At 39.2% G+C, this 26,655-nt stretch overlaps 1 protein-coding gene across 2 annotated transcripts in view; it reads left to right on the plus strand.

The window, feature by feature from the left end:
- Positions 1–21,264, plus strand: part of LOC119728259 (dynein heavy chain 2, axonemal-like) — a 105,967-nt gene extending 84,703 nt beyond the window's left edge. For both annotated transcript variants that reach the window (XM_038200417.1, XM_038200416.1), the window contains 9 exons: positions 3,296–3,452; positions 4,309–4,548; positions 4,875–5,045; positions 5,751–5,885; positions 13,654–13,769; positions 14,544–14,639; positions 17,430–17,630; positions 19,511–19,666; positions 21,128–21,264. In XM_038200417.1, the coding sequence (XP_038056345.1) occupies positions 3,296–3,452; positions 4,309–4,548; positions 4,875–5,045; positions 5,751–5,885; positions 13,654–13,769; positions 14,544–14,639; positions 17,430–17,630; positions 19,511–19,595 (1,201 nt within the window). In that variant the 3' untranslated portion in view covers positions 19,596–19,666; positions 21,128–21,264. The remainder of the gene's footprint in view (positions 1–3,295; positions 3,453–4,308; positions 4,549–4,874; positions 5,046–5,750; positions 5,886–13,653; positions 13,770–14,543; positions 14,640–17,429; positions 17,631–19,510; positions 19,667–21,127) is intronic.
- The last annotated feature ends 5,391 nt before the right edge of the window (positions 21,265–26,655 follow it).

Consider the following 26,655-nt stretch of genomic DNA (forward strand, 5'->3'; position numbering starts at 1 on the left):
AGTGTTACTGGGTTCTCACTATTGGGTCCGTACAATTGGGTCAGATCAGAAGGCTAGTCTTCTTTAAATGCTGTTTAAAATGAATTCTAACTGCATCGCGCAGTCTTGAAAAATAAATGTTCATACGTTACGTGACGTTCAGGAACGGGTGAGTGCATTACATTCAGGGCGTACAGTTTTCAAAATAAGCGTGCACTGAATAGCCGGTCAGCATCATTTACGTATTCCTCACGGCCAGGGGTTAGTGAAGGAAAGCGCACGCGCCCATGGAGTCGAGGCTGGTTCAAAGGAGAACATGTTCAGATGACTAAGCTCATTTCAAGGCTAATCATTTTGCATTGCATTTAATCGGTTTTTAGGCTGATCAAGTTCTATAATAATTGTGCATTGTTTTCAATGCAATAATGGGTCCAGGTGGCCAGCATGTGAAGTACATAGATGACACGTGTATAATGGGGTCGGGTCACAGCTGAATTAAGCACTCTGACTGCTAGTGTTATCATTGCCCATATAAGCTCATAATGTATGTTTCACAAAAGATCGCAATTCATCTGTATTGAAACTACTCGATCATATTATTCGACAATGAACGTGTGGAGATGACTAGTCTCATTTGAAAGCTTAAAATTTATGCATTGCATGTGAGTTGTTTGTGGGTTTTTAACAAAATGTTATAATATTATGGGCTCCTTGCACAAGTACCCCCTCAACGGCAAGAAATGGAGAGTTGTGGAGACCACTGGAAAAGACATTCGAACGCATCGCCGATGATGCTTCGGCTTTGCACACAGTAAAAAAATAAAGAATAAAATCATATTTTGATTTATCTTACTTTGACCTTCTGGTAAGCCTGGAAGTTACATTTCATGTACATGACAATTGTACATGAAATGTTTATCAAGGTATGATCTATAAGATTACGAAGTTTGATCGTGATTGTTCATTTTGTCGCCTTTGGATCAGGGTTGATATAAGTTTTAGGTTTCAAATATGTACCATTAACAGTTAAAAGAGTCGCAGAGAGTTATTGTCTGGGAAAAAAGAAGAAGATTAATGCACACGATTTTAAAACGGTAACCCGGGTGATACCCGATCACCCAAAATGCCAAAACATCCTTGATTCTTGTAACAGCATACCACTAAATTGGTATGGTGCTCCAGTGGAAATTAAGGAGGGTAGACCCAGCACTTCAGTTTGTTTATAGCACCTTTACTACAATTTCAGTTCACTACAATATCTTAATGAAACATTTACTGTTAAGCACAAATATTGCACAATTTTACATTGATGATATAGGGTTGTTAATGCCAGCAGAATCCATTTAATATTTGATAGGTCTCTCTCAAAGACTGCCATCTTTGTAGGAGAACTGCAACTGCGTATTTTGCACAATCAAGCACACATTGCGCAATGTTAAAAATGTTCCAAACACACGCTGCTTGCTCGAAATGTGTTAGAAATACAACACAGCCGATGCGCGTTATGCAAGTTGACACTCAACATGCTGATGCACATGGCTGGTGTGTAGGAAAAGACGTCATTTGAGAGGTCTATATCTTTAAAGGGAATATACATCATTTGCTTTTGCTGTAATTTTCAGAAATGGATGGAATTGGGGGGTTGGAAATATAAAGCAAATATAGTTACACTGACTTTTTGGAGGTTTTGGGTTCGAAAATGCTATAAAAACCAAGAAAAACGATCATTTTCCTGTAGTCTGGTTCCCTGACTCCATATAAGAAGAAACAGAGCAGTTTACATACATTAGAGAATTGTAAGGTCAGGGAACCAGTCTAGCTGGCTCGTACCCGTTCATAGATTTGTAATCGATTGCAAACAAGTGCAATGGTCAATTGGGGCCAGTATTTGAAAAAAAGCCAGTTGTTTCCAACGCTGATCGGCCGATCAGCGTTGGAAATTGATACAAAAATACCACTTTTCTTGAAAATGACAGTATACCAGGTGCCATAATTTTACAGGATGCTTTAGACTGTCATTTACCAACATCCTATTAAGGTATTTCGTAAAAACTTGGTAATTTTATTTTTCGATGTTTGCAAATGTTGTATATTCCCTTTAATGACATTTTTTTGGAACATTTTACATTTCTTTTTCGTTTATATTATAATAGTCTTAATTAATTAAATTGTCTAAAATCTACCATTTTTTTAAAAAGAGGAAGGAAATCAATTCTCTGCTTTTTCTGGACAGAACCAAACCCATTTTTACCTGTAACACTTCCCACACTTCAAGGCAGTAGCTGTGCCAACATCACCGTTTACAAGCAAATGTGTTTGGTGGTGCCAGCGACTCCGAAGCCCAGCATGTGGTTGCAAATAGGCATGGTGGCTGGTCACTTCGGCAACGACAGCCTGTTTAACCAAGAAAAGGTTTACAATTCCTGACACGTCATTGTACAGGGTTGTATGGTAGATCCTGGTATAGAAAACAACAAATACCCTCTCCTTCGCTGTATTGCAAATGATGCAAAATCATACCAAATATTAACTTTTAAAACATTGATATTCATGAGCTGATAATGAGTACTGCCATTAAAAAAAAAATGCACGCATGCCCAAACCGAACGCTGTGTGTTCCTGCCCCCTCTGAACAGTTGTGCTGTTCTGCTCGACTCACAATGGTTCCAGCTTTGTACTGTCACATCCAGCATGCAGAGCTGGGCTTGCCCACTTTGGCAAATCACAATCCAATTTCTTAGCAAATAAATAATTTGGCCCAGACCTCGTCTGCCACCAGGCACTAAGCAGGCTTCGCAAAGCTTTTAAAAATTGTGTTGCTCTTCGGGTTGTTAATAAAGATATTGTGTACTACAGTTGTTGAAACAAGTATTTTGTGTCATTTTCTTTGTTGTTCCAAACAATCAGAACACACAATAAATTTGCTTTTTGAAAAAAACTGATTTTAGGGTTACTTCGTTTATTTTTAGTGATAACATTTTAACGTGTAGAGCAATTGAAATAATTTTCTCACTTAAAAGTAGTTTAATAAATGGGCTTCCAAGTCATAAGTAATTTTGATGCTACCAGTACTTAGTTTTTTTATATGAAATATATTTCATTGTTTGTGGGTGCTGCTGTTTTTTACTCACCCTGAATGTGTATATTTGGACTCCAAGCCCCGGACCACACTACAGCTACAGTCCTTGCATTTTGTTTGGAACGCATTGGAGTTAACCGAGACGGCAAGGGCAAGCGGTCCGTCAATGGTGCACCAATTGCAAAATGGGCAGCTATCGCATTGACATGGAATGTCCTTGTTGAATTTATTCTGCAGGATCATTGCTGCCCTTTCCTTGGAAGAACGAGGTCTGTTCAGGGAACGCATCAGACATCTTGATAAAAAGATTCATCCAGGTCTCACAAAGCTGACTTGGGCATCAAAAGGCATATCCGACTTCTTCATTGGAGAGTGTAGGCAGTATGCTAGCAAGGTAAGAGCACGTGTTATGTAGGGTTTTGCCCCCCCCCCCCCCCGATTTTCCCAGGCCGACAAAAGTGACCCTCTCATGGTCATAAATGTGCCCCCTCGAGATGAAAATAAAACTGCCCCTGAAAATCACACATGAAAGCATTATGATCACGCTTAAAAATTGCCTCCTCTCTTGTAATGCGAAAGCGCCCCTCAAAAACACAAATACCCCTTGCGCACTAACAAGATTGTGAACCTTCTAGAGATGGAAAACTACTCCTCGAAAGTACAAATACCCCTCTTGCAGTAATACAATTGTGCCCCTCTCGAAATGGGAGTTGGCCATCAAAAACAATAGTGCTCCCCTTGTGATAACTTATCGAGATGGAAAATTGCCCCTCGAAAGCACAATTAGTGCCCCGCTCGCAACATTAAAACTGTCCCCCTCTGAAGATGGAAAACTGGTCGGTAAAAAAAAATTATAATGCTCCTCACATGAATAAAATGGTCACTGAACTGGCCAAAAACAACATTGCCCCTCTCACAATAAAAAAAATGGTCCTTTTGCATAGGGCTAACTAGTCAAATTCAAGGGCGGACCCAGAGAGGTTACTGCCAAGGTGATGTGCCAGAGGCCGAAGGGCTCTCTCATGTGAAAAATTCGTTCTTTGTGTGTGTGTGTTTTTTTCGGGGGGGGGGGGGGGGGGGGGGGGTACCTTGAATTAGTAACACCTATTGCTTTTATCGTTCTAGATATTAGATATCTACATTATTTGTGCATCATGTGTAATAAGTTGGCTATTTTCAATTTTTTTTTTTTCAAAGGCCAGTTTAATTTCTGTATGTTGATTTCTAGTTTTTTTAAATTTACACAAAAGGTACAGGTTATTGTGGACGACTACAAAATCGCTAACTTAACCATCTCTCGCAACTGCAAGCGCATCAGTGAAAACCTGCTGGTCCGAATTGACAACAAGAAGGTGTATGAGGGCTTGGAGTTTGAGGAAGAACAGATGAAACACAGGGCAAGTGCCCAGAAGAGGCTTAAGATCATCCATGAAGAGATTGTTCACATCATGAAACAGACTTTTGAGGTTTTCCGAACAGATGGGCAAGAGGTACAATTTTCTGAATATTAAAAAGAAGATGTTCAAACTAGTTTTAAAAATGATGAACAGAAGATGAGCAAATATGCAGTTTTCACAGAAATTGAGGTTTTCTCTTGTCTGACACAAGTTTACTCTATCAGAAAAGTTAAGGTTTAGGTTGGGGAAGTAAAAGTAGGTAACCAGCAATGGCACATGTGCACAAGAGGACACATAAATGTTGCTGTTTTTAAAATGGATTCAAATTGATTTCGCAATTAATACTGTTGCAAGATTGTTGTTTTTCCTTATTTACATGTATATAAGTATTTAGTTTTCCATTGTTTTCTTGTATGTAGGTCCAGAATCATTGGCATCGTTACACAGAGAAAATGGATAGAATGGTGGAGGAGGCATTTCGACTCAATGTCAAATGGTCATTACAGGAGCTGTCCAAAGCAATCAATGGAGATGGCAAAACAACACCTAATCCTTTGTTTAGAGTCAAAGTTGTGTTGACTGGAGAAAAGGTTAGTTGCTGCTTTTAATATATATCACTAAACAGATCACCTTAAACCTCTACTTAGTTTTGAGAAGATATCAACAAAAAGTGTTTTTGCAAATTTGCCTGAAGCAGTGTTGCATACGCCTACCCATGCAGACATTTTTTTAAAACTCGGATTTGTCCTGCATTTTTGACATCTTTCATAGCCATTCAGGTATGTCAAATCCTCTGTACTTGTCTGCATCCCTGAGTTGTCGGCAGGTGAATTTGGGAGTTGAATGGTGTTTTTGTGTCGCCTAAACGAACTTCTGGGGGACACTTACCAGTCCTAAATTCTGTATGACCGTATCCCCATATACAGTGATTATATGTCGGTGAAGGTCAAAACCTAATTTGATTTGCAAAACATACAGGAATCAACCTCGAAAAAAGGCGACACGTGCGATCCGTGGATCACCTTGTATTTAAAAAAATGATATACATGAATTCTGAAATACGTTACCTTCAAACCTTTGTTCCTCCCATTTTAAATACCTGCTGAAATACTGATGCCACTTACATCTTTTAAAACAACATGGAGTATAACAAATGTCGATTCAAAACCTTTAACATATTTCACATAGAAGAATAAATCAGCTTTGTTAAAAAAAAATTGTTGAACAGTAAACATAATAGCAGTAAACATAATTGCATGAAATTTACTTTTCTATTTCTTTTGTATTTTTGACAGAATTCAGTGGAGTTCTCTCCAACATTGAAAAAACTTGCTACAATAGTTATGAACACAAGTAGTCACTTGACAGCAGCAATATCGGTTATTCAAAGATTACCAGACCTACTGACAAGAAAGCGCTCAACAAAAGAGGTAAATAAATGTATTGGAATGATACAGGTTGGTGTATGCTTTTTAAAACATGTAGTCCAGTGTGCACACAGCGTGAAGGTGGAGGGTTTCCTTTCTAATCTAATCTAATCTTACACCATGTCCCGAAGGACGTTGGCTCCACGAATTTTCGCTCTCCACTCCTGTCTGTCTTGCGCTCTACGGTGTTCCAGGTAGAAGGTGCTGTTAACCATGATGTCATTTTCCCATCTCTTCCTTGGCCTACCCCGTCTATTTTTCCCAGTCACTGTTTCCAGCAGGATACGCTTTGAAATTCTGTTGTTTTCCATCCTCACTATGTGGCCAAACCATGTAAGCTGGGTTTTATATATATGCGTAAGGTGATTAACTCTGGTGGTTGCCGTGAGCCGAAATTCTCCTCCATACCTCGTCATTTCGTACTTTGTCTTGCCAAGAGATGTTCAGGGTTTTACGATAGCAGCGCATCTGGAAGGCTTCTGATTTCTTTTGTTCAGCCTTCTTGATGGTCCAGGCTGCTGAGCCATATAGGAGAACAGGGTAGACGAGTGCATTAACAAGACGCAGCTTTGTTTTCTGTGAGACATCTTTGTCTTTCCAAATCCTCTGAAGCTTCCCAAGGACCACGGACGCCAGCATGATTCTGTGTTTTATTTCGCAGGAGTCGTCATTAGAAGGTGTGAAAAACACTCCAAGGTATTTGAACTGCAACACTTGTTCCAGTGCTTTGCCATTTATCTTGGGCTAACCATTTCTTGCTCTTCGAGAGTGAAAATCATTACTTTGGTCTTTGGTACACTGATCTCCATTCCATACTTGTTGCTGGTCTCATGGACCCTGTCGAGCAGAGTCTGAAGGTCGGCTTCTGTCTCAGCTAACAGAGCGATGTCATCTGCGAATCGCAGGTCCCGCAGTTTGTACCCATCTACATTTATCCCAAGCTGGTCGCACTCAGCAAAAGCCTCGGACATGATATTTTCCAGAAAGAAGTTGAACAGATCAGACGACAAGAGGCAGCCCTGTCGTACACCAATTGTAGTTAGGAACCAGTCTGTGAGTTTGTTGTTTATTCTAATGCAGCTCTTGGCCTTTGTACAGATCCTTGATGATGTTGACCAGTTTGCCAGGGACACCATACTGTTGCAAGACTGCAAACAAACCATAATGCCATACACAGTCGAATGCCTTCTTGTAGTCAATAAACACAGCATACACCTTTCCACTTTGTTTCTCCAGTCGATGTTGGATTAGGAGTCTTGATGCGAAAACCTGTTCCACTGTGCTACGACCGGCTCGAAAACCTGCCTGTTCTTCCGACAGAATAGCTTCGACATGTGGCTTCATGCGCCTTCTAATTACCTCTAGAAGAATTTTGCTACCATAGTTTATAAGGCTGATGGTCCTATGGTTCTCACAACAACTGGTATCTCCCTTATTTGGTACTGTCACAAAGATGGATTTTGTCCACTCGTCAGGTATCCTTTCTGATGTCCAAATATCATTACATATGCGATGATATCTGTCGATCATACTGTCACCTCCCATCTTTAGTAGTTCGCCTGGTATCTCATCTGCTCTCGGAGATTCACCTGCTTTCAGTTTTGTTAACAGCTTCCTCAATTTCGGATCGGAGGATTGAAGGCTCACTTTCAGTTTCAGTAGGCCATGATATCATTTCTGCACAAACAGATGGGTCTACAACCGGTTTGTGACTATATAGAGCCTTGCCGTATTCAAACCACCGTTGATTTATATCTAAAGTGTTTGATAGAATATCCCCTTCTTTGTTGCGGATGCATTTGTTTGTTGGTTGTCTGTCCAAACCCTTACTAATGGTCTTGATGGTGCTAAAGACCTCTTTACTGTTATGTTGCATGTTGTTTTCTAGTTGCTGGCATTTGTCCTCAAACCACTTCTCCTTGTCATCTTTCGGGCTCTTTTGGACTCTTCTTGTTAGTGCTGCAACTGATCCTCAAAGTTGGGTTCGGTTCGGTTTGATTTTTTTCTCCGAACTTCAGGGTTCGGTTCGGCTTCGGAAGTGCATACATAATGTCCATACAATGTATTAGGTTACAATGAAAAGCATACATAGGCCGTTCCCCTGTTCGAACAAACACGTGTGTACCGCGCACGTCTGACAGAAAAAGGCACCGCAATTTCCACATGCTATTCAACACAAGTTGAAGGATGAATCTTATTTTTGTTGTGTAAACAAAAGTCCATTATAATTTGACTTGATGACATTGAGAAATGAACATTGTAAATTGCTACCGTGTTATCTATCCGGCCCGGCAACTATGATAGTGTAGGGCCCGACTCCTAACTTAAGTAAACAAATTGCACTTTAAAATTATTAGACAGACCAAACCAGTTGGTTCTCAGTAAACAGGTATGTCATAGATGGAGGGCAGGGTGTTGATTTTTTGGGGGGAAATGTGGGGGTAAAATGACGATGACAGCACGGCAACACAACACGCAACCCAAAAGATGGCGATCACCGCGCGATGTACCGTGAGCATGCACGGCTTGCTGAATCGCAAGGTACAAACCGTGCAGGAAAATCGTGATTTCTCCCTCAAGAAACTGTTAAAAATTGCAAAACGGGTGTCATTAGAATTGAGAAGTCTGCTTTTGATGATGAAGGTAATTTTTTTAGCAATAAAAAACATTTTTGACTCTTATTTGATCAAAACAAATTAGGGGCCCTACGCTACACGATCGCCATAAAATTTTCCCACACGTGCTGACGGGTTTTCCCGACGAGGTCGTCCCGTCCGAGCATGCCCTGATGAGCACTAAAAACTTGTCTCGTGGCAATGATTGCTGAATAGTTTTGTTCTAAGAACAAACAGGTCCTTTTACTGTGCAAAACTTATGAAATCATAATTATTTTTAGCAACAAGCTGACAAGTAGCTGCCGTAAATAACTTTTCGATTCGCGACTGCCATGAATATTCATATTGTTGACAGATCCATTAAGGGGTGTTTCACCCTCTTTTGGGAGATTACATCGTTTTTCATATTCATTCTTAACGAAAAAAAATAAATTGCGAAAAGTACGAACTTATTCTGAACATGGGAAAGGTTTCAGACTCCATAAAGTATTTTTTAAATTCTTACACGGTGAAAAAAACTGAAAATGCTGGTGAATCTTGCCGAAGGAAGCACACCCTTCACCGCAATTGGTTTGGTCCAACCGTACTACGTCACGCTGGGAGACGGCGCAGCAGGGCGTGAGATACTGACCACGCTGCATGAATGTTTCCTTTCACGAGCTGTAAATATTTGCACTCTTATTCCTCTCTCAAAAGAGACCACATTGTGCCATTTTAAATTTTGTTTGACATGCTAATTTGAGCATTACTTACAAGATGTTAGATTTCTGGTGCCTAGTAACTTTTCTACCATCTTCGACATGCGCATTTCAAATAAAACTAGATGTCCATGTCGGTTTGAGGAACAGAACATAGGGCTTTTCCGCATTTTGATTTTTTTATGGATCTATGAGCAGTGAGATAAACGATCAATTTCAGGCATGAACAAAGTTGCATGACTAATTAGCTGTTTTTGCAAGACTTGTACATATAGTTCTTTATAGAACTTCAGAATTTGCACCCTTAAGATGATGTCACATGACCCACGATGACGTCATGATGAGGTCACATCTGTTTTCATCTATAACATGCCCCTGTTTACGTACATACAAAGTTTCATCCTAGTGTAGTTCTCTAGATAAAGGACTTTAAAACCTCCTTTGAGATGACGTTACATGACCCCTGATAACACGTACGCCATCATGACGTGACTTTCTGATTGCATTTTATGTGCAATTTTGCTTATATTTATTTTGCTTACATGCTTGAGTCCCATCAGAGAATTTTCCAGTAAATCACAAATGTCGAACTGTTTCTGGGAAATTTGAAAACAACGTAAATATGAGTACTGTAATAGAAAATAAAGTAAATGAGTAATATAAAATAAATTAAATATGAAAATTACAAAATTCAGCCTCAGTTTGTGGTAGAAATAGTTATTCAAGGCTTTCAGTCATGTGAGTTGCAAGTTTATGTACCGGTAGACACACTGCCTTTGCATGTCACCCATGGCACACACGTTTGTTTTCTGAGGATGAACACCTCAGACTTTGGTTTTCTAGCAGACTGATAAATTTGATCACAAATGTACCTTGTCCACTCACTTTGATTGAATCGTCCACCCTGCTGGCAGGTGTCACCCTCCAGGGAAGTGTAAAGTTGATCCCAGTATTGAGCAGTCAGTCTGGACATCCATTCAACAGGACACAGCCAATGCAAACTGTCTTGGACCTATAGTTCACTTCTTTAGATGCTATTGAGGATTCTGGCATTGCGGAAAATCCCAAATGACAAAAGCAAATTTTCCACATACATTTTACATTAACCACAAAATTCCAAATTGTTTGCAGTTATACACCCACTCCGACAACACACTGTAGCTCTATGCACCCCACTGTAGAATTAGCTAGCCCCATTCTGTGGCTACATTGCTGGACTCCCTCCGTAAAGTTTGGAGGGAGTCCAGTATAATAATGACTTGGCCACTAGCTTACTTGCTTATGGTTTCGTACAACGTACAAAATCTATATTGAAAGTTAGAAAATCTCTTTAATTTCAGGTACCTGACTGCCAGTAGTTACTTAAAAGAGTGCACAGAGACTTGTGACATGATATTTATGAAAAGATTGAGAATATCAGACTCATAGTATGTTAAGATTAAAATGAATTGAAGAGTTTTCTACACTATGGTGTTACAAACACAAGACAAACCAGCCATTGTCAAAGGAGGTCGTTGTTTAGTTTTTGTGGTTTCAACCTTCGGGTAACATGAAGCAAGCCGGTAAGAGCTGTTCGAATTCACGGTCCATGTCGCAAAGCTTCAAGGGCAAGCGAGACGTTATCCTTGCAGACTCGCTCTCCGATGCCTCCCCAGGCGTGGTCGAAGGCCCAACTACCCTCATCCATACCAAATTTAGCTGACATGGGGACGGTCAATTTTCCTACCGATCCTCCTGGGGCAACAAACAATTTTTTCCAGTACATCGGTGATTGATTCAGCATCAGAATTACTTCAGTGCTCTGAAATTCCTGCTGTTCCACCTTCATCCGAGTCCTTCCGGAGCCGATCTCCCAAAAAAGGAAAGCCCAACAAGAAATATTATTCTCAATTGGGGTCGTCTTCCGACAGTTTATATTGCCAAAATAAAAGACGCCGACTTTATGCATGCTATACAGACCATTTCTGCAACATTCTCAGCCATGGCAAACATAAGCCAGTTTCCCCACCACCCAACCGGCGTGTTTCTTATGTGGGACAACTTGCCCCACGCGTGGTTCAAATTGACCCGTACTGCTACACACTTTCCAACCTTACCCTTTGATTAATATTGCATCAAGTGGGCAAGTTCGTATTTTTGCTTTTCCACGAAAGGCTTAGAAAACTACTTGTCCATCCCTGCCGTTCCTGACTTGGCCAAGGATAAGCTGGTTGCAGACGGGGCAGGGTTCAATTCCGTTAAAGGGCTATTCGCTGGCCGAACCAAAAATAAGCTGAAAGACACCTTGAACAAAGTTGACTGGGCCTCTAGGTTCGGATTACTCACAACCTCCTTCCTCTTACTTCTTTCTGAGTATCTCATTAAGGGAAAGCGAGGATGGAACCAGCAGCCTTCCACTGTTTTGATGAAACCTTGTGCATGTCCATGGAACAGTTTGCCCGCATCTCAGCACTGGCTACAACCGCCCGTAGAAGCAACATACTAGATACACTGTTTTTTTCTTCTGACGGGGCGAGGAAACGCATGGAATCACTCCCTGTTTTGGGATTTATTTGCTGGGAAATTCCAGGACTCAATGGAGGCAGAAGTGAAGCGCATTGGTACTAAAATCAATTTGCGCAAGCCTGCTTCCAAGTTAGGGCCAGACTTGGCCAAGACCAGGAAATCAGTGGTGACCTTCCAAGTTCCCATGCGATGCTCCCAAAAGACTTCTTGAGGAAGGACCCATGATTGTTACACAACAACATCACAGTCAGTCACCTCCTCCCAATCACTCAAGAGATATCGTCAAAATCAATTTTCCAAACCGAATAGCTGTCCGAAAAATTTGGCTGTCCGAAAAATTTCTGTATGGACTCCCTTTGAGTAGTTCTGGACTCAATTCCAATACCAGCATGGACTACATCGTTTGACCTCAGAGGTGCGTACCTGCACGCTCCAATTCAGCTTCATCACTACCGATACCTGCTATTTTGCTACAACAAAGTGACGGACAAGTTTACAGCCCTTCCATTTGGGCATTTAACATCTCCCCGGGTCTTCACAAGGATTGTGAAAGCTTTAGGGGCTGCCTTTCACAAACAAAATATCATGGTGTTTGTGTACTTGGATGACTAGCTGGTGGTCGGTTGGTCAAAGTATGAAGGTAGCAGGAAGAAGGAAGCTCCATGTCCTGTCAATCGAACCTGGTAACATTAGATGGAAACGAAATTGTGTTCAACTAATTCCCAAAAGTTCGTTTCTTAATACCAAGAATCAAAGGGCATCTTTTCAACCTCCAGACATATTCATTCCAGAAATACATTTGCAATCATCCATTCTGGAAGATGGAAAATGGTGTCCAGTGAGGGCCTTGAAATGGTACATCAGCAGAACTGAACCACTCCAAGGGAAATGTTCTCAACTTCAGTTCCTTTGTATCGATCAGCTTCACGGTATACCATCATATGCTGGATTGTGACTGCTACATGTATCTGATGGGCATCGAACATTGCTAAAGTGTCTTGGATGATTCTAATATACATGTACATGCTCATCAGGTGAGAGCAGTGACAACATCGTTTTTCAAGGGAGTATATTGCGATGACATAGTCCAAGCAGCATTTTTGAAATCTTCCAACACTTTCACAACTTGCAACCTCCATGAAGTCCTCCAAGCAGAATGACGGACAGGGAGAATGGTATTGCTATCAGCTAGAGCATCTACTGCACAGGAATCTTCCTCCCAGCATACCTAGTAATTGGGACCAACCTAAAGGCTAAGCTCTACCCTAGTTTGATATTTGGCTTTACACGTATCATGACTTTTCATTTCATTTAATTCCACACATTACAATGACCTGTTAACTTAACCAAAGTAACTAGTCTCATCCTGTATACACACATTAGCATCTCGCAACCTACCCCCTGTTTAGTCTGTAGTAGAAATAGCTCTACAGGTAAGATGAGTGCAGTAGACTCCCCCCCCCCCCCCCCCCCCCACAGTCGTGGAGGAAGTCAACTAACAAATTTGCTTACCATAGAGCATTCCTCCCTCCTACCACTGAGGGCTTGCTGCAGATCCTTACCGGCCGGCTCGTAAGAAAAAGAGGCAGATTATGGCGAGTACACCCCAGGATATTGTGGATATGCTATTGTGCAACTCTTAAATGAATTGCACCCTCTAGCATGTCTAGGGAATATGCAGGAGTAGTACATGTAGTAGTAGTGGCTCTGCGGGTAAGTATTTGCTAGTAGACTCCTGCAACACAGCTGTTCCAAGGGAAATTTTGATCAGTAAAGTTTTTAAAAGCACAGACATGACACTTTCCAGATTTTTGTCTGAAATCAGACCTTTTGAATCCGAGAGAGAACAACATTTATTAATATAGAAAGAATTGCATCTTTCAGACTTTCATCCAATGTTATCCCGAAAATTAGGGAAACCTATGTTGTATTTTCTCTAAACCTTGTCTACAGCCCATTAACAACGTGATCGAGAAGGATGAAGAAACCAAGAAGATACAAAAGAGTATTGATGCTGGCATGCAGAGCAATGCACAACACCTTATGAACTACCTCGGAACCTGGGACAAGTAAGATTAAATCTAAATGCAGTGCAAGTGAATTCAACAGTGCAGTACATATGTTATAACACCTCCCTCACAGATTCTGTCACTTGATTGGCCCAGAGTATGGCAAATGATTTGCTATAGAGTACCCAAGTGAATAAATCACGCACATGATTATGTGTGTAAAAGACATTAGCGCGTGATTCAGTCCGTGAACCAACACGCGCGCGTACTCCATTCGTTTGCACTACACTTCCCGGTTCAAAATGACGTCACACTTCGGTACTCTATTGTTACTATTTTACCATGCACATCCAAAAGAGACTATTAAATGGCTCCCTCTCTCTGAAAAAGTACTTCATCGGGAGGGTTTAGAGCACATGTGTATTGTTCCCATGCACTTCATTGTTGGACATTGATATTTCATGAAGGGGAAGTTTGAAAAACTGCAAGTAAATTTTTAACTACCTTAATTCCAAATATAAAAAAATTTACATTTGTGTTGGATTTCGGTTTTATTAATCAGATATATCTACACACAAAAAACCAAGTCAAATATGTTGGTGAGGTGTTATGTCACAGATATTGCCTACTACAACTTGTGGTACAGTGATCCATGGAGTGTTCAATTTAATTTTGGCTTTATCTCAAGAAAACGCTTCATGGATCGCTTGGGATACTACTTCTACTGCACCATTCAAAGCAGTCAAATATTATTCAGTGTGTGACGGAAGATAATATCAAGCTCGTAAGTGTTGATGTGGGAATTAATGTTAATTGTGGCTTTTCCTTTTTTAGTTATCGTGAGATTTGGGAGATCAATAAAGATGCCTTCATTCGGAGATACCAGCGGCTCAATCCCCCAGTAGCTTCATTTGATGCTGATATCGCAAGGTAAATCAAGGGATTTGCATAAATGTTTATCAGAAACCTCTGTTTTACTCACTTTGAAGAAATTAAAGCTAAAAAACTTTGAGCTTAATTCCACTGAATCAGACTACCCACCATCGTTAATAAGTGAACCTTTCATTAATAAGTGAGTCAAGATGCCACATTTTATGATCGCGGGTATGTATGTATTACAATATGCACAAGTATTATGTAACCAGAATGCATTTAAAATGGTTGGCACAAAAGAAGTCAAAAACACAAGTTTTGCATGGTATAGCGGTTAGTGGAAGGGATTTGCTTTTAAGAGGCATGTAGTTTGAATCCTATTTGAGGACTTCATTTTTGATTTCGATTAAATTTGTTTTTACCAGTTCCCTTTGTGATACTAGTTCCCTTTGCGATTCACTTTCGCAATGATGAAAACATGTGTGTAATGCTCAATGTAGCAATGCTGTACTGGTTCCTGCCGCGCCGTGTGCTAAAAGGGCCAAAGAAGGCATGATGGAATGCGGCAACCAGTCTATGGGTATGGCCGGCCAATATAGCGTAACACTGCAGAGTGCACTGCAGTTGCAGGTCGGATTAGACATCGTAAAAATGCCAAGTAAACATCGATGGAGAAAGAAGATTTCTGCAAGTTAATTCACAGAACTCGGTCTCTCTTGTCTGAGTATGTGTTTTTCGTGTTCATGAACTAAATTTCGAGGTTGTACTGCTCGTACTAATAGATACAGCGCAGCGTGTTTCCCGCAGAAATTTCCTGCCGCAACACGAGGTTGTTCACCCACCACACATGTGCATCATGCACGCTTATACCGTGGGATATGCGGACAGTGTTACAGCAAAAAGTGCAATTGGATTGATGTGATTACAGCCTAAACTACGTCTGTTGCACAAACCAAACCTAGACCAGTGTTACCTTAACACATGGACTAGCAGTGTGGTTTGACTTTTGAGCTGACCTCTTCTTAGAATTCTCACATTAATTTCTTTTTCCCCCTCCCCCCCCCCCCCTCTATCCCCCTGGCTGTAAGCCGGAGGGGGATATTGTGATAGCGTATTCCTTCTGTGTGTATGTATGTATGTATGTATGTATGTACGTGTTTTACATAACCCCCGAGGACAGACACACAAAGGGAGAAGAAAGGATCCTTTCAGTCCTCGGGCATCGGGTCTTTTGTTCAAAAAGGTCCTCTGTTGTAGGTTCATGTGCTTAGTCTATGGAAGAGTGTTATATTAAAGGGAAGATACAACATTTGCAAACATCAAAAACCGAAATGATTACATTATCACGAAATACCATACTGGATTGTTAGGGAATGACAGTCTATGACAGTCTGTAAAATCGTGGCTCCTGGTTTGCTCAAACTTTCAAGAAAAACTGGGTTTTTTTTCCAAAAACTACTTCTATATTTTCATAGTTAGTTATTTTGCATTTTCCTTGCAATTGATTACACACCTGTGAGGAGGTACAAGCCTGCTCGACTGATTCTCTGACCGTAAAATTCCCCAAAGTCTATAAATTGGTCCGTTTCATCTTAAGTGGGGTCGGGGAACCAGACTACAAGAACATGATTGGTTTTCTTGGTTTTTCCATTATCTACAAGCCCAAAACGTGAAACAAGTAATTTCAACAATATTTGCTTTAACATACTAATCCTTCAAATCCATTTATTTCTGAAAATTGCAGCAAAAGCAAATGTTGTACATTCCCTTTAAAGGGACAAAGGGAAATACAAAGCATTGTCCTCGGGAGTATAGTACTTCAAGAGTGCTCTGTGTGTGTTTGTGTGTGTGTGTGTTATGTTTTGGTTAGGTTGACACTTGTCAGCACATAACTTGAGAACAACTTTACTTAGGATTTTGGGGCCGACAGGCCAAAGGTCAAGTCCACTATTGCTAAAACAATAGAAATCTTCCATTTTGGTTGGGGACACTGACTTTATAAAAAAAAAGTGCCAGCATGCCAGGGGGATTGCGCAAGTCTCACTTGCAGAATTTTTTTCTATACATCCAGACGTGGAGTCAAAACTCTGAAGAATATATTATGCTCTTTTGTTAAAAATACAATAAAAAGACAAAAAATGGAAATTTTTTGTCCTAATTCATTTTTCACATTTATTACCAGCTGGTTTTATAATGCATCATTATCAGTCTTGAAAATGATTTTAAAACCAACCTTGTGACAGGCATTTGACCAGGAATGGTTAAATTGTCTCAGGTAATACTGAATATTACCTGACGTATTCAATGATTTTTATGCCGTTGAACCATGATGTATTTTTTATGAACCAAATATACTCTTGTATTATATTCTTACGTAGGCACCATGTTACACAACCTGGAGTTGATCAGTGTTGTTTGGAAATCATTAAACCCCAAGGAGAAAATAAGGTTGATAGAAGCCTAAAAGGAAAATAAAACAAGTAGGATATATTGTAAATGTTTGCAACTGTTGTTGGACCTTTTAATATTGTTTCCATAATTTGAAATGTAACATCAAAATGCTGCTGGCAAACCAATACATATAGATACAAGCTAAGATATTTTGTTGATTAAATTAGAGACCAAGTAAAGTTGGGCATTATAGCTGAAGTTTAGACTGTCATATTTTAGTAATTTAGTTCTAAATGAATTAATGTGAAATTGACAACTGCAATTTGTGTGTGTGTGCATATATATGTTTTAATGGTTAAAAAAAAAAAGTGTTGACAAATCAACTGATGCTAGAGTCATGCAAGTAAATAGGAAAAATTAATAAAATCATTTTTAAATTTTTTTATTTTATAAAAGGTACACAGAAGTTGCCAACAATGTGCAAAAGGAAGAAACCGTTCTTAACATACAGTTCGTTCTTTTGGACTGCTCCCCACTGAAGACTGCACTACTTGGACACTGTCATGAGTGGGAAAATAAATTCACCACGTTGCTTGGTGAGATGGCAAGCCAACAGCTAAAGGATCTACACAACTTTCTCTGCAGCAACCAGGAGAAGTAAGTTTGCCAGGAAAAGGACAGAAAGGGGGGGGGGGGGGGGGAGAGAAACAGAAAATAAGGTGTTTTACCCGAACTAAGAAAAATGTTATTTGATGAAAATCAATAGACAATTTATTAACCAAAAACCTCAAAAGGTTGAATTCGGTACAATGATTTTTTTTAACTCATTCTGGTCATCAAAATGAATGAAGTTTGAAATGAAAAGTCAACCTGTGTGGCCAGTGAATTGCCCTACTGATCGGAAAGCAAAAATCCTTTCTCCTGCTAAACTGTCATTTTTAAAGTTCACAAACTGTCTCACAGTCCACCACAAATCAAAGTTAATGTAATACTTGCAAACACAGCTGACTAGGCACTAGCTAAATTTTATGAAGTCTCAAAGGCCTCAGAACCAACTGTAGAGAATATGGACTCGGTGCACAAGTACATCACAGAGAGTGACATTGTTATGAATCACATGTAATTCCTGACATTGCTTGATGCTCACCATCGGATGCTATAGGTTTGTAAGCATTCTGTCGTCTGTACTTGGCGAATGAATCAGTATGCTTACACTGTGTGTGTGAACAGTATTTCCATCTTCTCTTTGATCGTAAGATGAAAATTCAGACTCTAGATTTCGTTACCATTGCTCCATGGACTTTGTGTATATGCTTTAATAACCCAATGTCAAAATTTGCAAATTTTGATATGGGCATGCAGGGTTGGATTAGCAAACTGGTATAAAACCTTATTATGTTGAAATCTTTCAGTTTGAAGTGGCAGCCACATTGTTTGACAAATGTACTGCCAGCTATCAATCAATCAACTAGATAATGTGGCATTTTATGAAGTTTGCTCTTATTTGCTGGCAAGGGGTTGATAAACAGGGCTGCAGTAACTGGATGATATTGGGAATGTCATGTGAAATACAAAACCTCAAAAACTTTATAAAAAAATTAAAAAACTAGTTTGATGTGCCAATGCCCTCCACTGCAGCCTTTGCCTATTTAGCATTTGTCAAACTCACAGAGAGGCCACTTTTCCGGTTTTAACCGGAATTCCGGTTTTTAAAAAAATCTCACAAAATTCCGGTTTTTCCGACCGTCAAAATAAACCCCCAAAAAATGAAGAAAAAAACGGAAATGCGTTGATTTTTACCTCCTTAGTGCCCTCGATTTAGAGTTAGGCGCACGCACGGCACAACGTTATTCGTTGAAGTAGTCTTAAAATCAGTCTTTGTTGTTGCCGAGCCTGCATGCGATACAGGCGGCCAACGTACTTGCACGCAGTATGCGCCTCCCGCATGCTTCACCGTGTGCAGGCATGTTGTGCATAAGCACACAGAGCATTCAGCCTGGAAATCAAGTCTATCATTTCAGTTGTCGGTGGTTCCCATTGCAGCGATATATGTGAATACAAAAAAACGCCGGGTACCAACCATTTTTTCGTTGAGCGTATTGTGTAGTGCAAACTGCAAAGGTCATGTACACCGTACCGACAGCAGTGTTGTGGAATCGTACATGTTTCGTGTCGAATATTACGTTGGAAATTCGGGTAGGCAGAATAAATATTAGGAATATGGAAAAAGTCAAAGTGATCGAACAAACTTACAGCTTAAAGGCCATAGAAGCAAAATTTAAAAATAAACAGAACTGGGCTTGGCTACAAGATAAAGATGACAAGGGTGACTTTGTGTTGGACTCGGAGTGGCTTTTTTAGACACACAAAAGCTACGTTTTTTTTCAGGCAGCCGAGCAGATCCAGTTCCGTTTTTTTCAAGCTTTCCCTGTGGCATCTCTGAACTCAGGCACAACTTCAAATGTGCAGTAGAATCCTTTATGCAGATCCTTTCAGATTTATTCCTGTTCAATTTGTTTTCATGATGCATGATACAGATTGAGTAAGCCCCCCAAACCCTTGACGAGCTGGGTGATAGTCTGTCATTGTTGGAACAACTGCAAACAGATCTCAGTAAGATAGAGGCCCGCTTCCCTCCTCTTCATGAACAGTTTGCTATCCTTGAAAAGTATGATGTAGCCATACCTGATGGGGTAAGTATGGTAATGAAAGTGTTCATTGGTAATTGAAGTTTTTAAGGTACCACTCTTGCCAATTAATATCTAAAAAGCTATGATTAAAATGTGAAATATAACAGAGTTTATACTATACACTAAGATGCCAACAAAAATACCTAAAATCCATAATCCATAATAGCCACAAAAAAAAACGTTTTACCATATTTCATACACCATTCAAATATAAGGTCTTGCTGTCCCCTTTAATTTGAGTTTTAAATTTTGTTTAAATGTAAAATCGCCCCAAGCAAGGCTATAAAAGCCACTCTTGGTCAAGGGCTAGAAGAAAAATATGATGCCAAAAAAAAAAAAATTATCAGGAAAGCTGAAGGTAGGAATTTATATTCCTCTTAAAAGAGGCTAGATCATAGAATAGAGAGAAACACGCACTAGGCAAGGAGTTCCAAAGAGATACAGAGCGTGGGAAACAAAGCTATAGAGTATCTCTTTGTTGTACATCTCGGCACAGCTAGAGTGTATGGGTGAGAGGAAGCAGAGAACCTGGTTGCATGCTCAAACACCCTGACAGCCTAATAAGACAATAATTAGTAGATTCAGAACGCTCAGCAGAACCCTTGAAGATAGGGAAAATGGATGCCACTTTCCAAGATGAAGGAAACACCGATTCAGACAAGCACATGTTAAACAGCTTGGCAAGAACAGATGAAAGTTCAGGAGAACACATTTTCAGAACAATAACAGGGATTCCATTAGGCCCGTGGCCTTGGAGGCATCCAAGGTATGAATGATGCGAGCAACCTTCTTGGGGGTGATAAGAGGATCAGGGACATCATTGTCTGTACATGAAGGAAATCATTATTATTATTATTAGTTAAATAACAATATACATGGAAAGCTTCTGTAAAATATACAAATATATTTAACATTATAGTACTAGAAACATACTTTAACAGAATTAGAACATGACTAATAAGTAACTTCATCGGACATAACTAATATTTAAATTTAAAACAAAACATTTCAGTTATAATAAACAGGAAGTGGATGCCCCTCATCATTGACTGTAGAATTTAAGACAAACTTGTTGGCAAAAAGGTTTGCCTTGTCCGAAGGAAAAGTAAGGACTTCAGATCCATGAAAGAGAGATGAAATGGAGGACTTGTTGCGGTTACGTTGTCGGATTGACCAGGTCATCGTTTTAGATTTATTCAATAAATGTGTTGTGTAACTGTGCAGTGTACTTGGGAAACTTAGTGTAGCTCTACAACAAGGACAATTTCAACTCTTATGATGACTTTCTTCTGAATTCTTATGAAATCTCAAAATGGATCTCATTTTCTAATTACACGATTTTCCAATCAGATGTTAAAAGAATCATTAGTGTACAAAGACAAACATACATTACAGAGTCTGACAAAACAAAATCATAATGTGTATTGTTTAATGATAAAAGTTTATTTGGTCCAATCAATATAGGTTCGTCAAATGCTTGATGAGTTAGATAATGAGTGGGTGACATTCCAGCAGTGTTTGCTCGATAGTGATGTGATGTTGAAGAAACACAAGGAAAAATTCAAGACAGGCCTTATTCATTCTTCTGAAGAATTCAAAAAGTCTGTTGCTAACCTGCTTGACGACTTCAACAGTAATGGTAAGCAGTATAACCCCATGACCTGTACAGAAACAACTGGGCACAATAGTTCATATTTTGTGGCTCTTGAACTTTAGTTTAACAAAATATTCCATCTTATAAATAAAAAAATATTCAGAACATGTATCCTCAGTTATAAATGCTGCATGACCTAGTAATCTTTATGTATGTGATCATGCCATTTCATGTAGTTTTCTAGCTTCTGTGAATTTGTCCTAGTTAAAATAAAGTTATTTTTGGAATAGGAATTGAACTTCATGGCTGAAACTATTTCTGAATTGAAATGTTTTGTGGCAAGTTGGACCCCCTGTTGCATTTCTAATTATGATAGTTGGTAATACTACGATACTTCCTTCTTTTTAATCGTACCATTACTCTTCCATTTGAGTTGTTCTTCATCTATCCAAGTGTCCTACCATGATTGTGAGAATTTTTGTTCAACTCCTTTGATTTTTTTCCTCAAGGGCCATTCAGTAGTACCCTAGGATGTGAGGAGGCATTACAGCTGGTTTCACAAATCAGAGATCAGGTCAACACTCTCAAGGAACAAGAAGCCAAGTTGCGTAGGGGACTTGGTATCTTCAAAATTGATCAACCTCCGTCTAAGGAAATACAGCAAATTGATAAGGTGAACCACATTAGGAACTATATGGGGTTTTGTAATTTCAAGTTGTTTGTGTTTAAGTGTTCTGCTAATTTATCTTTGATTTAAAGACTTGGAATTAAATTTATGCTGTTTCACAATTGACTTGACATTTATGGATATTTGTTTTGTCCCTTTTGCGTAGTTTGACATACTTACAATTTGAGAATAATGTTGACACGTAAGTGTAATTTGGTATTGCCCATTTTCAACATATTCCTTTGCTGGCAATACAATCCAGCAAGGTGTGAAGATTACTATAAAAAATGAAGAACATTTTTGCCAGAGAAGGACTTTTTTTGAGAAATATTTTTTTAATTTGATAAACATTAAAAAAAAAACGGAACCCAAACCCCACAAATTACATTTCATATTTAAAAAAAAAATCTGTAGCACCAAACATAAAAATGACCGGAAAGCCAATTTCATAAGCTACTTTTAGATGAAAAAATTACTCAAATTGCTCAATCTGTTCAAAGAACATCACCATTTAAACACAATGACCCTAAAACCTCTTTCGTCCAAAAATGCGATTTCAAGAATCATTGTCACAATTGTTTTTAAACATCACCAGCTCAGTTTAATTAAAAGAAAAAGGTGATTTTATTAATAATAATAATAATTATAATAATAATAATAATCGGCATTTAAGAACGCTCTTATTAGTAAACTAAATCACAGCGCTTACAAATAATGAACAATTAAATTAAATAAATAAATTAAGTTTAATAATAAAAACAGGTAGCATAGACAATGAATTGATTATTGGAGGAATAAATTGGTCTTGATCAGCTTCTTGAATTGCTCGAGAGATTTGGCATTTTGAATGGAAAAGGGCAGACTATTCCACTCATTCGCTGCAGTGACTGTGAAGGTTCTGTCACCAGCTTTGTTGTGGGTACGTGGGAAAGTCAGACAAAAAGGATTAGAACTAGAACGGAGGTTTGGTCTGGGGGGAACATGAGGCAAAATGCAGGACTGCATATATTCTGGTGACTGGTTGTGAAATGATTTGTATACCAAAAGTATTAACTTGTAACGAATTCGTTTGGAGATGGGTAACCAGTGTAGTATTATTAATCATATTATTTGCCTAACCAGGGCTGTAAATAAAGATACAGTGGAACGACGCTATACCGAACACCGCTATACCAACCATTCGGCTATACCTAACATCGTCCTTGGAGCCCAGTGCTTGTGTACAAAACGTACCGAACATTGTTGTCGAAAAAAATTCAACAGATTTACAAAAAACCTACCGGTTACAAAATGTATATTAAACGCTGTTTGGGCCTTTTTTTTTTATTCCCGAACGTCAGACGACCCATATACATCGTGTTTGAATGTCGAAGAGTGATAGGTGGCTTGTATTTCCCCAAAGAATAGAAGGGAAAAGCTGCTCGTTACTGAAGTTTTGTAATGACTCCTCTAGCTGCCGCGGGATGTTAATGCCAGTTCACTATTGGTCAAAAGAGGGTGCTGCCAATGTGAAATCCTGTGGTGAAAACCACCTTAGTAGGGTTTTATTTTTCTTGAAGCTTAGATTTGGAAAACTAAGGCTAAAAGTGAAAAAAAAAGTAAAAAAATAGAAAACATACATTTATCCCAGCCATTACGTTCCCTTTTCCCGATTCCTCTCTTCTTCTCCGTGTTGTTTTTGTTTATTGTGTCGATTTTATTAAGTTCTCCATTCATAATTTTACAAATGTACTTGATACAACTTTACAACTACTATATTAAAAAATAAAGCCTTATAATTAAATAACTTTTTATGTAAACTTTTTGGCAATTTCTTGATAAAATATTAAAATTTAAAAGTACAGTTTAAGAAACAGTTTCGTACATCGAAACGGCAAAAAAGGGGAAATGAATAAACACTTAACAAATCCAGTCAAAAGAGGGAGCACTTAAAGTAGGGCACAAGAAGGCGCTATTTAAACGGATAGACTCCATTTTAATCACCAGTGGTTCAAAATCGCTATACTAAACAAGTGCTATTACGAACATTTTCTGTGGATCCCTTGATGTTTGTTATAGCAGCGTTCCACTGTATTGTGTACTACAGTTTAAACAATTAAGTATTCTGTGTCATTTTCTTTGTTGTTCCAAACAGTCAGAATACACAATAAACTGCTTTTTTTTTTTTAGGACGAAACAGGTTTTAGGGTCATTGCGATTAAATGGTGATCTTCTTTGCACGGATTGAGCAATTTCAGTAATTTTTTTGGTGCTATATATTTTTTAAAATATGAAATATAATTTTGGGGGTTTGGGTTCCACTTTTTTTTACTCACCCTGTATTCTTCAAAATGAAATAGCACAATAATGTGACTTTTAAATATGTTATGAATAATACATCATTACCATTAAATTGTCTATATGATGAAATCCACGTTCAAAAGCATTTGATTAGTGGTTGGATTGCTAAAACAATGTGTAACTCTGTCATAGCAAAACAGATAGATACATGTATATATGATGGTATACTTGTGGTATTTTTCGTTAACTTTTGATAATTGTACACTAGGATCTAGATCATCTTGAGACTGTTTGGCAGTTGACCAAGGAATGGGAAGGACTTTGGAGTACATGGAAGGTTGGATTGTTTCATGAACTAGTCACAACAGAGATGGAGATGACTGCTGGCCAATTGTACAAAAAGCTCAATAAACTCAACAGGGAGTTGAAGGTACGAAACAGCGAGTTTTTTATTAGTTATTTTTGTGTGATCATTATCCTGCCTAGCAATTCTGCTGGCTTGGAAGTTTCACAAAGTCTTTCATTCCCACTGGGTGCTCCATATGATGCACAAATTGTGATAGTCAATTTCAATAATGCCTTTCCCATGGAGTTGACTAATTTACTTGAGAGGAAAACCCCAGGGCCTGGTTGGAGTATTGGAATAGGTGATGGAATTCTTGGCATTTTATAAAAAGGTGTAACCTTGAAAGTTTCACGTGTCAGTTAATTGTCCAAGTACACTTGGACTTTATGTCTGTGTGGCTGAGACCTTGTTGGATGACACATGCATGTTCATGTACTAGTGTTAGAGAAATTAGAGCATCACTTGTTATTCCTATGGTTCTCATATTTGTTTGCCTTATAATAAGCTGGATTGGACAGTTAGCAAAAACTAAAACTTGCATGTTGCACCCATATACGTTTATAAGAGTTCTATTCAATAAGAACCCCATGGAATGTTGGAGAACGTGCACTGAATTCTGGCATTGCCAAGGGTCAGCAAGTTCGCAAACTCTCCAGCCAATATTTAGTCATGCTGTTCAAGTTAGTGAGGCAGTACCCGCTCTTGTGTGGTTGTTTTAATTCCCCTAAGTACTGCATAATTAATAGCTTCAGAAGTCTCTTGTAAACATCCACAGAGCTTCTGACCTTAAGTGCTTGCTTGTGGAGAATCACTCAATTATATATTTTAGGAGTCATCAAGCCAAATGAAGTAATGCAATTGAGATTGTAATATACGAGAAACAGTGTTGGAGCAAAGGCTTTGACCCTCAAGGCCAAGGCCAAGGCCAAGGCTTTGCCCCTCAAGGCCAAGGCCAAGGCTTTGCGCCACGAGCCTTGAAATGTTTTATGAAATGACCACTGATATAGAACTAATTATAGTCACATGAGTGACACATCATCACGCAAGGGCGGATCCAGAACACAATTTGGGGGGGGGGGGGGCGCAAAGAAATTTCGGTGTCCCCCCCTAAAAAAGTGGGTCGAAAAATTACGGCTTGGGCTTCGGGGCCCACTTAAGGGACCCGAAAAAATTTTGGATTCGAGATGCACTGTGGTGCGATTTGAGGCAATTTCTGACCATTTTAACCGATGTTTTTGAGGAAAAGATGGTGGTGTACTCATTGCCTGCCTTTATTACGACGTCACATAAAAAAAAAAATGGTTTCGTTTTTTTTGGGGGGGGGGGGGGCCTGGGCCCTTTTAGCCCCCTGGATCCGCCCTTATCATCACGAATTGCTCGTTACGAAGAACAACATTTCTTCAATTGCAATCAACATGCTCGCATAGGCCTACACCATTTTATGACTGCACTGTATCTATTAAAGTATAAGTTCAGGTCTTCAATATGGTTTAACTAAACAAAATAATGATTTACTTCTATATTGACACACAATTCTCCCAAGTGTAACAAAAGGGGGATCCAAGAAACTGATTTTGGAAAGTTTTTATTTGCTGGTCCAACATGGTCAGAAATATCAGCATTATCTGAAACAGATACATGCAAATCTTTAGCACTTATCAGGGAGACGTAATTATACAACCAATCAGATCTATTCCATAGTTATATGCAATTAAGTGATCATCTCATTAGCCCCACAAGTGTACGAACTATTTTTGCAGCAAATCTACTACAATGGTAACAAAATGTGATGCTACAAAAGTGGAAGTGTGCCCAAAACACAAATCTATAGCGTGCTTCCCTCCTCCATGGTAATACGATTAAAATGGTAACAGCAAAATTTCGAGCAGATTTATCTGGAAAATGCAAAAATCTATGGGCCTTGAAGAGCCTTGACTCAAAATTGCAAGGCCCTGAACCCTCAAGGCCAAGGCCAAGGCCAAGGCTTTTGCCCTCAAGCCTCGAGGCCAAGGCCAAGGCCCTAAAATCCAGCCTTAAGGCAGCCTTAAGGCCAAGGCCCAGCATCAAGGCACTACATCACTGACGAGAAATAATTGATTATTCCA

This window comes from Patiria miniata, unplaced genomic scaffold (genome assembly GCF_015706575.1).
Source record: "Patiria miniata isolate m_02_andy unplaced genomic scaffold, ASM1570657v1 HiC_scaffold_20, whole genome shotgun sequence".
In the NCBI taxonomy this organism is placed as follows: Eukaryota; Metazoa; Echinodermata; class Asteroidea; order Valvatida; family Asterinidae; genus Patiria; species Patiria miniata.